General features: G+C 41.7%; 1 protein-coding gene across 5 annotated transcripts in view; it reads right to left on the reverse strand.

Moving 5' to 3' along the window:
• cyth1a (cytohesin 1a) overlaps positions 1-13583 on the reverse strand; it is a 45433-nt gene that overhangs the window by 16038 nt on the left and 15812 nt on the right. The window contains exons 1-2 of one of the 5 annotated variants that reach the window (XM_079367177.1): positions 9777-9889; positions 9654-9692 (exon numbers count right to left, since the gene is read on the reverse strand). The exons of 2 other annotated variants lie outside the window; for them this stretch is intronic. In XM_079367177.1, the coding sequence (XP_079223303.1) occupies positions 9654-9681 (28 nt within the window). In that variant the 5' untranslated portion in view covers positions 9682-9692; positions 9777-9889. Of the gene's footprint in view, positions 1-3823; positions 4058-9653; positions 9890-13583 lie in introns of those variants that run through there. 2 more of the 5 variants (XM_079367178.1, XM_079367180.1) reach the window with 2 other exon arrangements.

Consider the following 13583-nt stretch of genomic DNA (forward strand, 5'->3'; position numbering starts at 1 on the left):
CTGGCTTGGAGGAGGAACGCAAAGTGACGGACTGACAGGAAAGAAGAGCTGAAGAAAAGGACGATACCGTCGCACAGAGGAAGAGGCAGAAAGAGCGCAACGACAAATGTGTTGCAGCGTGGTCTTCTTTAAGAGTACACCGAAGGAGCTTAGAGAAAATCAGTATCTCAGCTCATCATCAGGGCAGATGCACGATGGCAACCAGGTCCTTTAATTGCAGGGAAGAGGGCAATGTCAACTGACGTCACCCCAGTGATCAGACTCATCGAGGAGCCAATCAGGTACAAACGTAACTGCCTCCCTGACTCCACCCATAGTGATCAAAACAGAACAGAGAGGGGAAAGGCCCCACCCATGCATGTGCAAGAGATGGGCACCAAGTGGGTGTCATTTCCCAGAATACAGCAGATGAGAGGGGAAACCATCCACTTAAGTAAATGCTGAGAGCTGCTTGCCTCCCTTCGGCCTGGCAGCGCTTCTTGGCTGTCTTTCAGAAAAGAAAAAAAACCCCTGCTCTGGTACGGCCAATGAAAAGAGACTGTCATCAAAACTGTCACCAGAAACTGACAGGAAATGAGACAGACAGAAGGCAGAAAGGGCAAATGAGGTAAAGAAGGAGAGATGGAGGGTATCTGCTTGTCAACAAGTGACGGCTCTTGTCTTTATAAACCCACTTTTCTACTGCTGATGCAACAAGACTCAAATATTTGAAAAGTAAAACACTTAAGTATAAATGTAGTGATTCTCCACCCACGACATATTCCTCAACTGCTCCGTCTACGTCTGACGTCAGGAGCATCTCAGAAGATGAGGACCCCAAAAAGCAGCCAGACTTGGGCGTTCTTGCAGTGATTTCCACCGGCTGGAGGAGAAGCACGGCCAGCCAACATCATCATTCCTTCAGGGACTCATGCTGCTCAGAAAACAGGTCATTCAGGGGGATATTATGCACACAGACTGTACCTCACCCCTGACACCCACTGCTTTGCTCTGTTTAACACTAACAACATCTGATTGGAACTGTACAGAGTGATAATCAGAGTGACTTAATTCCATCACAACAATGTTAAGTAACTTAGTCTGTTCAGGTTATTAGGGTGTAAACAAAGTCAGTGTGATAAGGAAAAGAGAGGACGCTTAAAGCTATAAAAAACATCAAACTTCCAATAAGCTCAACTGAAAGTGTAAAAAAAAAAGGAAAAAAAAGGGAGGTGGGCTGAAGGAATCTGGATGCGAGCTGGTTGAAGGCAGATTATGACAATATCCCTGTTAAGGCACAGAGACAAGCGCCCCTTTGCCAGATCTGGGACAGTATAATCTGAGCTTTGTCCTGCCTCGGCCCTCATTATTATTGAGTGCTGCTTAACCCAAATGTATTCCCCAAAACACTCATTTTGTTTCCCTTGAGTGTAATCATAGTGCCACTCCTCTTCGAACAACCGAAAAACTGAAGTTCCTTCACTATTTTCACCCGAACACGATGCATCATTTTAGGCCTATAGATGTGTCTGCAGAGTTTCTTAATGGGCGAAGCACTTTTAAGACAGGGCTGGGTCAGCGGAGAGAAACCGAGAGGTTACATCAAGGGAGACACCAATTATAGCTCCCTCTCCCACAGCGGCAGAGCCCACTATTACACATCCTGATTGCCATCCTGGCTGAAGAGGCAGATGTCTCATTTCCACCCAGATCACTGAAGAACTCTCTTTGGGAAAAAAAAAAAAAAAGAAGAAAAATAGGAAATTAGAATTCCCTCCCTCCCTGCAGATGTGACCCAATTTAGTGAGCTCTATACTCCGTGCTCAAGGACTCAAAATATCATATTAACTAAATAAGCTACTCCCCTAGGCTGCACCTAGAGACATGGAGCCTGGACAGGTTCACAAAGGTCCACAAAACTGTGCAGTTAGAGCAAATTCACCATCCGTAGGATCAGTTCAGTCTGCCTCTACTCTATATCTGTATGTTTTTAAAGTTAAGTAGAGGCTGTTTTCCTTTAAAATGTGAAGTCTTAGTCCTTCTCAGCGGTGGACGAAGACATTAATGAATATGATTACTCCACGAAGCGGCCTACGATCTGCTGACGGTGGAAATATGCAAACAAGATACACATCCATTTCTGCAGCCATGTGCCTCCACATGATTACACTTTGATGAAGTGCACATACTGATCAAGGCAAATGAATGACACTGGAAGCACAAATAGCTCCCTGCATGAAGTCTTTCATCTGTTCTGTGTCTACAGCTTCCCCCCCCCCCCATGTCTCTGTCAGAACAAACTGCAACCATTTGCTCCTCACACACTTTCCATTACCCTTGATTGCCCTTCATCTCCTTCCACTATCATATCTTTTTTGAAAGCCACAGCCTTTTCTGATTTCGGCCAATCTAATCTCCAAAATGCAACCATCAATTTTCTGCAGCTCTCCACCCCTCCCCCCTGTCCCGTGAACCTGTTGTTTCAGCAGCGCGGCCGTTGTCCTTATACTTTCATTGACAGTTCCCTCCAAACTTGGTTAAATGCACCCTGCACCCCCCCCCCCCCCCCCCCCCAAGGACCCTGTAGGCTCCAATCAATTGACCCACAGCTTAAACCAATAAGAGCAGCAGCTGTAACAAGAAGCAGTCGACTTCATGACGAGGTTTAATGCAGTCGGTGCACAACGCGCGCAGATAAACAATTGATTTTGGGGGCTGGGATGAAAAAAAAAAAAAAAAAAAACACTGCAGAACATCAAGGTTTATTAAACTGGCGCTAAGCTGTCTGATCTTTTCTGCCGTTTGCTGCTTGAACGACAAAAGGTGATTTAAAACTGGAATGTCTCATCCACTAATCTCTGATCTGAGACTGAATCTCATTACTACAGTAAATCCCAAGGGGACTCTCCCTCATATATATTTGAAAACACACACACACACACACTTACACACAGACACACACACAAGCCCAGTTTCAGCTTCTGAACCAGACAGTCTGGAACAAAGCAGAGCAGGGGCTGTGAAGGAATGTCATGGGTCCAACAGAACTTGTTCATCTTTGACCTCCACATTCAGAGCTTCCACACATTAAAACAGAACCGGACTCATGCTCAAATGGACCACCAGTTGCGGAGAAAGAACAAAATCCTACAAAGCTTCCATACCGGACCTAGACATGAGGGTAGGAGGAGGTGAAGGGAGACTAAAGGAGGGTAGATAACAGGAGAAGGAGCTCTGTGTTTGGCCGGGGAGGCGTGGGACGGTGAATGGCAGGAGTACACAGAGACAGTGGGACGATCACAGCTCTCTCTTTGTGTCTGCATGGGGTTTCTCAGGACATTCCTCAGCCCGGCCCAGGCAGGGGGACTGATGGCTTGAGCATCCTTGGCTTTCATTTTCTGTCTTGTCTCCACATTTTCTCCCTCCCTTCCTTCAGAAACCATCTTCTGTGCCACAGAGTTGCTAAAAGCCTTTGCTTCTGGATATGATGCTCGACCGCTGACAGCAATGTGAAGTCATCGGCCTTCAGCAACAGCACTCCATCAAGCATCATTCAGCTGAGCTCCTTTCATTTGACTACATCACAACACAACACAAACAGGCAGGGGAGTGACAGGACAAGCAAGCAGAACAAAACTACAAGTAATTTTTTTTTATCACTGATTTTATCTTCAATACGGTCAAAGTCAGGATGAAGTGGATGCAAACTCAAAACTTGCCAAAATACCTAATGACAGTAAGAACTTCAGAGAACAATCTACACAAACAAGCAGACGTCTGGACAATATAACAATAGGAATTCAACGAATGAAGAGCAAACCTGTTGGAGAAATCCTTCACTCACTTTTCAAAGAGCTCCTCTTCTGTTTCTACTCCAGCGTATTTCTCCTTCTTCATATAAAAAGTCCCAGTTTTTCCTTTTTTTTTTCTGTCAGCTTCTGTGTGTTAACTCAGTTGTACCGGATGTCCACATGACAAGCGGCGGAGAGAAGGAGCCGGCTCCTCCAAACCACGCAGAGAGTCACTGCCGGCTTTCCTTAGCTGAACAGTGCAGCTATCAGCTGGCAGCATGCTCACTGCACACTGACACAGTCCATTTAGGGAAGGACACTTCCTTACTACCTCACCCGCTCCTCTCTCTCTCTCTCTCTCTCTCTCTCTCTCTATATTCAGATGTCACTACCATTAACATGAAGGCTCCACCCAGTGGTCAATCCTTTCACTGCCTCCTCATACTAAATAAACAGAAATCTCATAACTGGCTCTTCTCCTAAAACTGTGACATTTTCATTTCATCTGCTGTATTCATAAGTACTGCAACATTTGAAAAAGAAAACAACACATTTTAAGTCATAATTCATGAATATATGGCAATTAAATGTTTATATAAATATATGTTTTACACACGGCTTCAGAATAATATAACAATGCTTGACTAACTAGAGCTGCAGCTAACATGTATTGATGTTTTCTTTTATAAGATCCTTTATTTTCTTAACTTTTACCTGGTTGTTTGGTCCATTAGAGTGGGGGCAGCAGTTTAGTTTTTTAAATATAGTTTCTCAAAACAGGCCGACAACCTTTAAATGTCTGATTTTCACCACAGTCTAGAAATTTTTTATTTATTTTCATGAAGGCGAGGGGAAAAAAAAAACAGAATCTGAGAAACTTATTTAGCTTTAAAAGTTACTTCGAAAAAATAGTCACTATGTAAACAGTAGCAGAATTAAACTTGACAACTTCTCGATTCTGCAACCTCTAAAAACAAAAACAGTATTTTAAAAGGACAAGCTACTTTATTGTAGGAGCCACAGCCAGCAGCCAGAGATCATAAAGAGACTTATGTCATAAAGAATAATGATGTACTCATATGTCACATGTGTTATATGGAAATATGGTGTTTACACTATTCAGTAACTCCAGACATAATGTATCAAGGACTAACAACTCGATGCTGAATTGATAAGTAGACACATTGGATCACATCTTTTATGAGCCGTTGTCATGAGTCAGCACTGTCAGACAGACTCTCTGGATCAGTCATGTGACCAGTCATACTATCATCACCTCCCACGTCAACAACTGAGGCTGTGCTGAAGACAATCATGTATTTTGTGTCGAGATGAGTTCATGAGCAGCACTCCAGTGATGCATGCCAAACAATTGCCCAGCATTCCCTGCATTCTTCTTCTTCTTGGCTGCGGGCAGCGTGTTGCTATAACACGAGTGTAAACTTGCCCCTGGTTCGTCTGCAGCACAGAACAGACTGCGAGTGCTTGCCTCATGTCTGCGAGTCTGCGACGAGTCAACCTGGAGCCCTCTGCTGTGCGCTCTGCACTCTGCAGTCCCACAAGGTGAGATCCATGAGTTAGCAGGGCCATATCGCCAGATCTGACAAGTGATGATTTATCTCCACGTTTTATATGGACAAAGAAAAAACACTCTACGCTTCTTTAAATGGAGTTGCATCACAAGCAGCATCAGAAGAAATGAATATTATAAAAAATAGAGGCCGAGCTCTCTTATCTAAACAGACAGATTACCTTTGTGATTTTTTTTTTTTTTTTTTAAATCAATGATGCTCAAATATTTAAGAAAATGATAAAAGATCAAGATCAGATACTTTATGTCTCAATTTTTCTCAAGACACAAGAGAGCACAGCTTTTATGACCACAAAACAGAGAAATAATAAACTATTTATGCAGCAGTAACACCACTAGAACACTTCATGGCAAACCTTGCAGAAAAAGATAAACCAGGATTTGTCTAAATGCAGCTGAAGGTACACGTCATCCTGGCTGGCTGTGTGTGTCCTCTCTGCTCTGCGCTCGCTCACACCTGAAGCTCTTACACAACTGTGACGCAGCAGTTCAATTCTTCTTACACAGGTCTAACTAATACAGAGATTTTTACAACGACCATTTGGAGTCTCTTTCAGACAAACAACAATGTGTGGCAGACAGAGAGAGGGCAGAGAAGAGAGACAGCGACCTGGTGGCTTCTGTGTCTGTGAGTCCTGACTTGGGGAGCGTTGGCTGCAGGCCGCACGCCGTTACCCAAAGACTGACACACAGAAGTGTCCAAAACACAACCAAATAATAAGCAACAACACCAAGAGACATTTTTCATCCCTCTCCTTGAAAAATCTCTGGACATTATTTTCATCTCTCCATCACACTCATCAGCCTGGTGGATCTTTGCTACTGCAAACCGCATGTCAGCTCAGGTGTAGGGTAAACAAAAAAGTCCAGACACACTGATCACACATCCCCAGTCTGCTCACTGGGACCAGAGGATGTGACTGGGTGGGAACATACAGTGAGGCCTGACACCATACACATGGCTTTGGTGTAAAGCAAACATACAGTCGATGCTGCAGCATAAACATCCTGCAGCTGATACAACCCCATCATTACGAGCACAAAAGATGGGCCTCATCCCCGGTCCATTTTATTGGCATTTATCAACACAAGTTGTTTTTATAGGCCGGTGTGGAGGCTTCTCGATGTTTTCCCTCAAAAGCGGAAGTGCTATTTAAACCCACAATGCATGCCTTTGTGCTCTGATCCTGTCGGCCTTGATTCTTATCGAGGCTGCCCTACTATCAACATCCCCTCTTGCCAGTAAAACATACATCTAGAAAATACATGACAGGAAAGCTGAATTAGAAACTAGTCTTTTTTTCTCTCTCTCAAAAAAGTTTTTCTACGTCTGTGTGGAAATGTTTTTCTTCAGAAAAGCCGCGAGGACATTTCAGCCCGCACTCAAACTTTGTCACTTTCCTGTCAAGTATATCGTTAGCTTCCTGTTTGTGAGCGGTTCCTCGTAGTTCAGGGGAGGAGTGAAAGTGGTGTGGTGGTACCCACCCATCCTGTGGGAAAGGCTTCCAAAAAAAAGCTGTTCTTCCTTCTCCAGACGTAAATGCTTCTACTCTATCACAACACTGGTGGCATGCACCGCGATCTGAGCGCCGCACAAAAAACAGGGGTCACAAAACGACCCAGACAATGCAGCCATACAACTCAGCGTGCATTGTTTACCCCTTCGACAAAGTTGCTATGGTGCCAGATCTTACAAAAAGTGCAGAAACCTACAAACAATAATGGCCCCAGATCATTTGCACAATAACAAAACAATTCTTAAAAAGAAAAAAAAAATGGAGCTAATCATTTTATGACCTGAACTGATGGTTGCAGTTTAAAATGACTTTCCAGCAGCCCAAACAAATCAGCTAACTCCTTCAGTCTGCATCCTCTTTGGAGTTTCTGTGCGGTCCCATTTTGAATTCGCTGGCTCTATCAACAGAAATGATCACAGTTTTGTCCTGCATGAAAATAACTCCAGCGTGTCTGTACCTGCTGAAGGCAAACCTGAAGCTCACAGGAGAGAGATATGAACAGCAGGCTGAGAGCTGTCCAAAACACAAAGACATATTCTGTTGAAATAATAATTGCATAATCAAAAAAAACAATATGCGTCTTTGCTTGTTTCTCTGTTTGCCATTTTGAAGTCCACGTGGTTGAAAAACAACAATTCTACGATACGTTGTAAAATCCTTCACAGTTCACGACCAGCTAAACAATCTGAGGTTGAGCACAGTGACAACAGGAAACCAACCAGAACAGTCAATAAGTGAAGAGTGCAGCCTGTCTAATGGGTCGTTATGTAATCCTGATGTAATTGATGTTTTATGGTAAAAATGCAGAGAACAACATGATCTCATATTTAAGGAACTTGAGACTGAACACTTTTGACATTTGCTCTGATATGAAACTTGCTGACGATGTTTCAATAAACAAAAATAAATAAATAAAGAATGTGTGACCTGGATCTTATTATATCAAGATAATGTATGAATGTTTAAGCTACTTAACCTACACAGAATTACAATAAACAACAGAGAACAAACATTAAGATGCACATCCTCTCTTTTTAGATAGAATTCATAAGACAACTATGTTGACTCTCTTGACTCTTGAGATTATTGTCAATAATAACACAATAATGACCATGTTGCTCACACATTTATGTCTAGATGGACATTATTATGACAGGTAGCAGGGGTTGAAATAGTGGATCCCATTGTTTTACTGGTGAATCCCTCCCATAAGAATGTCAGCAACGCAGCCGTAGTGTTACTGAGCTACCAAACATGAGACCTACAACAACAGACCGGTGAAGTAAATACCCATTTACCCAATTGAATTGGGCAGGCACTCCTTAGAATGAACACCAGCTGAAAGTGCAATACAGGAAAAGAGCTGCAAGCACTGCAGAGAGAAGGCTGAAATATAATTATGGGGAAATGATGACGGTTATCTAACAGCGGGCATCATAGTGCCAGGCAGGGCCCATTAGAGCTCTCAGCGCCTCTCATTAGGGATCCATTAGTGACAACTACTTCAACTTCCCAGACCACCCACCCCTAAGTGGCAGAGACAAATGCACTCGGAGAGAATCGACTGTTTCCCTCTCTCATCTCGGCCAAAACAATGCAGCCAGTGTGCCAGGCATGGCTGATCCACGGCCACAAAGAGAGTGTTGAAGTTCTCCTCTTTCCACGAGCAGAACAAAAGAGCAGCAGCATATAACAGGATCAGGCAGTCAGACGTTCACTGTTCTTAACACGATTAATTGTGACGCAAGCCGAGGGTGCTGATTAATGCTGCCAGGCTAACCCAGTCAAAGAGGTGGAAGCTGTCTGTCAACAAAGGCTGTCTGTGTCAATTCAAAGCCCCCACACTCATTTATTGTCCTCATGAAGTCTGTGGAGATGATAAAAGTCTCACTGGAAAACAATTACAACCTCCCTTTAATAAAGTTTAGAACAATATCAAAGCTCAGCCTTGGCTTCTATGGCGATGGACTTTAACTTTGGTAACGTTTTCAAGAGCAGGAAAGACAACAAACACGTAACATTAATAATAATAAAAGTGAGATGGGGTTCTCCAAGCTGACACTGGAGCAGTGTCTGCTCTCACACCTGTTGCTGCTGATAGTTCGCCAGAGGAAAAAAAAAAAAAAAAAAAAAAAAAGACGTGTGGGATCTCTCGTTCAAAAGTTAGAAATCTTTTCACTACAGCAACAGACAAGGGACAAATGTATCATTAAAGTGTTCGTGCATGTAATCTAAAAAGTTCTAAGCACAGTGGTACGTGTATACCTCCTTGTGTTTCACAATGCGAACTTAATGTTCCTTTTACTGAGGGAAAATTATTATAACAACAACACAGACAAACAGTACAGACAGGAAACATAACATAGCTGGTTTAGTATGTTTCAACTTAAAGTGATTTATTTATTCATCTCCTTTAGCAAACTGACACCATTAATCACTTTCAGCATTTATAAGTTTGTGTGTGTTTGAGGTTAGTGTGTGTAGTTGGAGCTTTCTCGGGAGATTATTTGATTAAATATAGCCCACACTTGGTTTAGTTATTAGAGCAGTGATGGCACAAATGGCAGAGTAAACACTGTAAACAAGGCCACACGGTCCAGCCTTCACTACACGTTTGGCCCCTTAAAATTACTTACGAATAAATTCAGCCAAACAAAAAAACAGTCAAACAGCTTCAAACTTAACCGGGTAAACTTTTCTTAAAACAACGAAACACAAACAAACACAGAGGCATGTAAAAGACTTAACAAGTATGTCCTTGAATGTTACACTCACCGACTCCGTCTTCCGACTTTAACACCATGCTGCCTCTGTCTGGTAAGTCCGAGATATTAATGTTAAAAGTTATTTTCAAGTTATTTCCTCCAAATACTTCTAAAATACACACTTGTTCTTTACTTTAGCTTTTCGGAGTCGAGTTAACACACACACTTGCTAAGAGTTTCCTCTGTAAGCGAAGAGTGTCTCGTATCGACAGCTCGAGGGAGTGGTTTGAAGGAGACGGAGGACTTAAACAGCCAGTGATTCCTGCGCGCGAGCTTCTGTCAAAATCAGATGAATAAAATCATGATTTTCCGGTTTTGACTTTCAAAATAAAATGTGCAAAACACAAACTGTACAAAACTTGCAACTCCATACAATCACTAAAAATAGGGCAGCTCCGACCAATATCATTCATTTCATTTCATGTGTCCAGTTAGGTTTATTGTTTATGCACATTTTTGACAAGTTTGTTGACAATGCAGTAAATTCATTTGTGTCACAATTTGCAAAGCACACTTTTTTTTGCACCTTTAGAAAGCGCGTTTGAGATATTTTAAGATTATACTCATAGAAAAAAAAAGGGCTACATGAGCACAATGAACCTAAATATAGCTTACCCCTTGAAGATAGTGGTGATAGTCTTGTGTTGAGGTGAATTGTCTCAAAGCAGGCAATGGGCAGTGAGTGGAAAATTGGACATTGTTATTGACAAGTTACTTTTATAAAGGCCTATTCGAAATTCTAGAATGTGTGATCCATTAAAAATATGAATTTAAAAATTGTGCAAATGGATGCATTGGAAATTACAAAGCTTTTGCACAAGACTGTAGAAAACATATTGCAGCAATAAACTCCCCCTCAGCAAAGTGGAAATGGGTGATCAAAATGAAAGATACAGGGGAATTAGTTCATTTTTATTAGTCAGTAAGGTTTTATTTTGAACTCCTCTCTTGTGTTGAAGAAAGCCTGCCTACACCATATCCGCTAAGAGTCTCTTAACTCTGCTGACTTGACATCTCAGAGTCTAAAGGTGCAGCAAACGGGCCTGATGACGCGTCTACCGCCTGCGTGCGTTCCCACCCTGTTGCCTTGGGCACTGAGCTCTCTCTCTCTCTCTCTCTCTCTCTCTCTCTTTCTCACACACAGACACACACACACAGTTGACTGTTGTTAGGACGTGGTTATGTGGGGGCAGGGCGACCGTGTGGTGATTGACACACACAGATAGTTCACCTCTGCTGATCTTGCGCTTGTTACTGCGTTTTAATTCACCACATCCGCCGAAAGCACATGTGTGGATGTCTCTGCAGTCACTGTGAAATAAACTGATCTTCAGAAAATAGCAACAACACCTGTTTGTGGCAAAGAGATAACCCAAGAGAGACGCTTACACAGGAACATGGTCGAACACCTGTTGAATATGTGAACTGAGAAAATCAGTTTGTCTATGATTTTGAGACAGAGATACGTTTTTTTTTCTTTTAATTGGCTACTCATCCTAACTTAATTTACAGTCAAAAGTGCCCCCCTTAAAGCTAATATCATTATACTTTTGATATATTTTATTAATCAAATAGTGGTTCTGTTTAATAAGTTGCATGTCTTTACACGTCTATAATACAACAAACAGGAAATCACACAACCATGCCCAAATGTTACACCACTTTTGGTAATATTAAATGAAATAACCATTATCTGCAGAAAGAGTCTCTTCTTAAAATACCACCCACGTCGCATCCAGGACCATAAACTCACAGTCGGCCTACAGCTGGCCTAATGTTATGGTCCAACAAAGATCAGATGATGAAGTTTTGTTAGCAGGGTTATATTAGTTGAAAAGAATAATTTAGTGGAAAAAACTTTGATTATAGATCACCCAGTTTTCCATCCCCTTTGTTGAAGTCAGTAGTCCGGATGTTGTTTGTATAACACCCGAGCTACTTTGCTGTGAGATATGAAAGCGCAGAGCCTGTCGCTGCCTGCTTATATTTGCAGGAGCTGAAGAGGAATGCTGCATCACAACCAATGAAAGAGATCGTGGAGAACACCTCTCTGCTCATATTGAAGGCACCACAGGGGAAAATGTATGCTGGAAGTGGCAGCATTTTTACCAGATTTCCCAAATGAACCACTTGGGGAAAATGGATCTTACTCCTTTGTTAACGCCAAAGGAGTAAAACCCCCTCCGGCCCTCGTGTGCATGGCCTTTTCATTTCAGGGTCTTGTACTCAAGCTGTGCACTGTGAATGCGTCTGTTCAGAGTGAAGTGAACCCTGAACACACAAAGTTACATTCATCCATTTCCCTGAGAACTGCACTAAAACGTTACAAAAAACCAGAACAAGGGAAACCAGAGAAACTTTTTGACCTTTACATGCAAAAAAAACCCAACATCAATCCAACTCACTGTTGTCTGCAACTTCCTGATCTCAATGACACACAAAACTCTTCCTCAAGTGAATGTGTGACGTTCATAAAGTGTCTTGCAAATATCAAGTGAACGTCAGAGGAGACTTGAAATGTAAAGAGGGTTTTGTACTAGCGTGCATGTTAAATGACGCAGCTCATTATTGGTTTTAATAAAATGAGAACATCCGAGAACAAGAGGTTTTTTTTTCTATTTACAAGTAGCTTCAGATTAAAATGTATGTATATATATATATATATATATATATATATATATATATATATATATATATAATATGAAAATAATTTCTAAACATGCTTTATTGACTGTATGAAGCTTGCAGGCTATTCTTTTATTTTGCATTTGTCTGTGCTCTCATTACCCATTAGAGAAAAAGTTTTGTCTGATATGTTTCCAGCACTAAAGGACCTTTCTAGAAGCAGTGTAATATGCACAAACTGAAATTAGCTCACTCACACCCAGAGAACATTTTAAAGCCTGAGTCATAGCATCAACAAGCTGTTGTTCAGCCCTATCATAGGTTAAGCCCTTATAGGAGTGCAGGAAAGATCCTGGTTCTCATGTGAAAGAGCCTCCCAGTGTAATAAGTCACACAATAATCCTTTTATTCTGTCAACCGCCTGATCAAATAGTCAGACCTGTACTGACTTTGAACAGAAAATCAGCGTGAAAGAGAGTGCCGTATTTATCCTCCCCATGCAGGTCAGGGATAGAAAACCACTGTGTTGTATTCACAAAAAGTTTAAACAGCTTGAAATATTCCTGCAAAAACTTTAGGAATGTGCACCAAAAACAGAAAGAACTGATGCACTAGGGGTTCAAATAATATGAATTGATTTCTGCATTATCCAAACCAAACGCAGACAATGTGTCAACGTGTTTATCATATTTTTAAACTCCACCCCAAGGTTCATAATGCTCATTTTCCTCTTTAAGGCTATCCCTTAACATCTAAAAAATCCCAATCCTAAAGGCAGAGAAAAAAAAACCAAGAACAATGTTAGTGATATTGTTGTTCAAAATCAGTGCAATTCTCCTTTGTCTGTGTCTAGTCTGGAGATATTAATGACCTCTCCGTACTTTGTTGATAAACACTCGCAGCATGTAGCAGCATTCTCCTGATAGCATAATATTACATTGTCGATTTCATGAAACAGTCATAATGCACCCAAAGTTCCTGGCAAAGCAGAACAAGGTGTACTTGATTAAATCGGTGGTTGAAAGTGACCAAATTTAGATTAAAAATTAGATTAGATTAAATTGAACCATGGGGGAAATGTATGCTTTAAGTGATGCCAATAGTGACCCCTGCTGCTCATATGCAGTAACTGCAGTTCCAACTGCAAAAATGCTAAGACACATTCACACAGAGGACCGATAGAGGACCGACAGTGTGACAGAAAGACCCTTATTCTATACGTTTATAAAGCTTAACATTTGATGATGCGTTTGCTGCTCCTAGTTGTGTCACTTCACATGATGAATGTTTGTTTTGATGCTTCCTCAATTTACAA

The sequence above is a fragment of the Symphodus melops genome (genome assembly GCF_947650265.1).
Source record: "Symphodus melops genome assembly, chromosome: 17".
Taxonomy (NCBI): domain Eukaryota; kingdom Metazoa; phylum Chordata; class Actinopteri; order Labriformes; family Labridae; genus Symphodus; species Symphodus melops.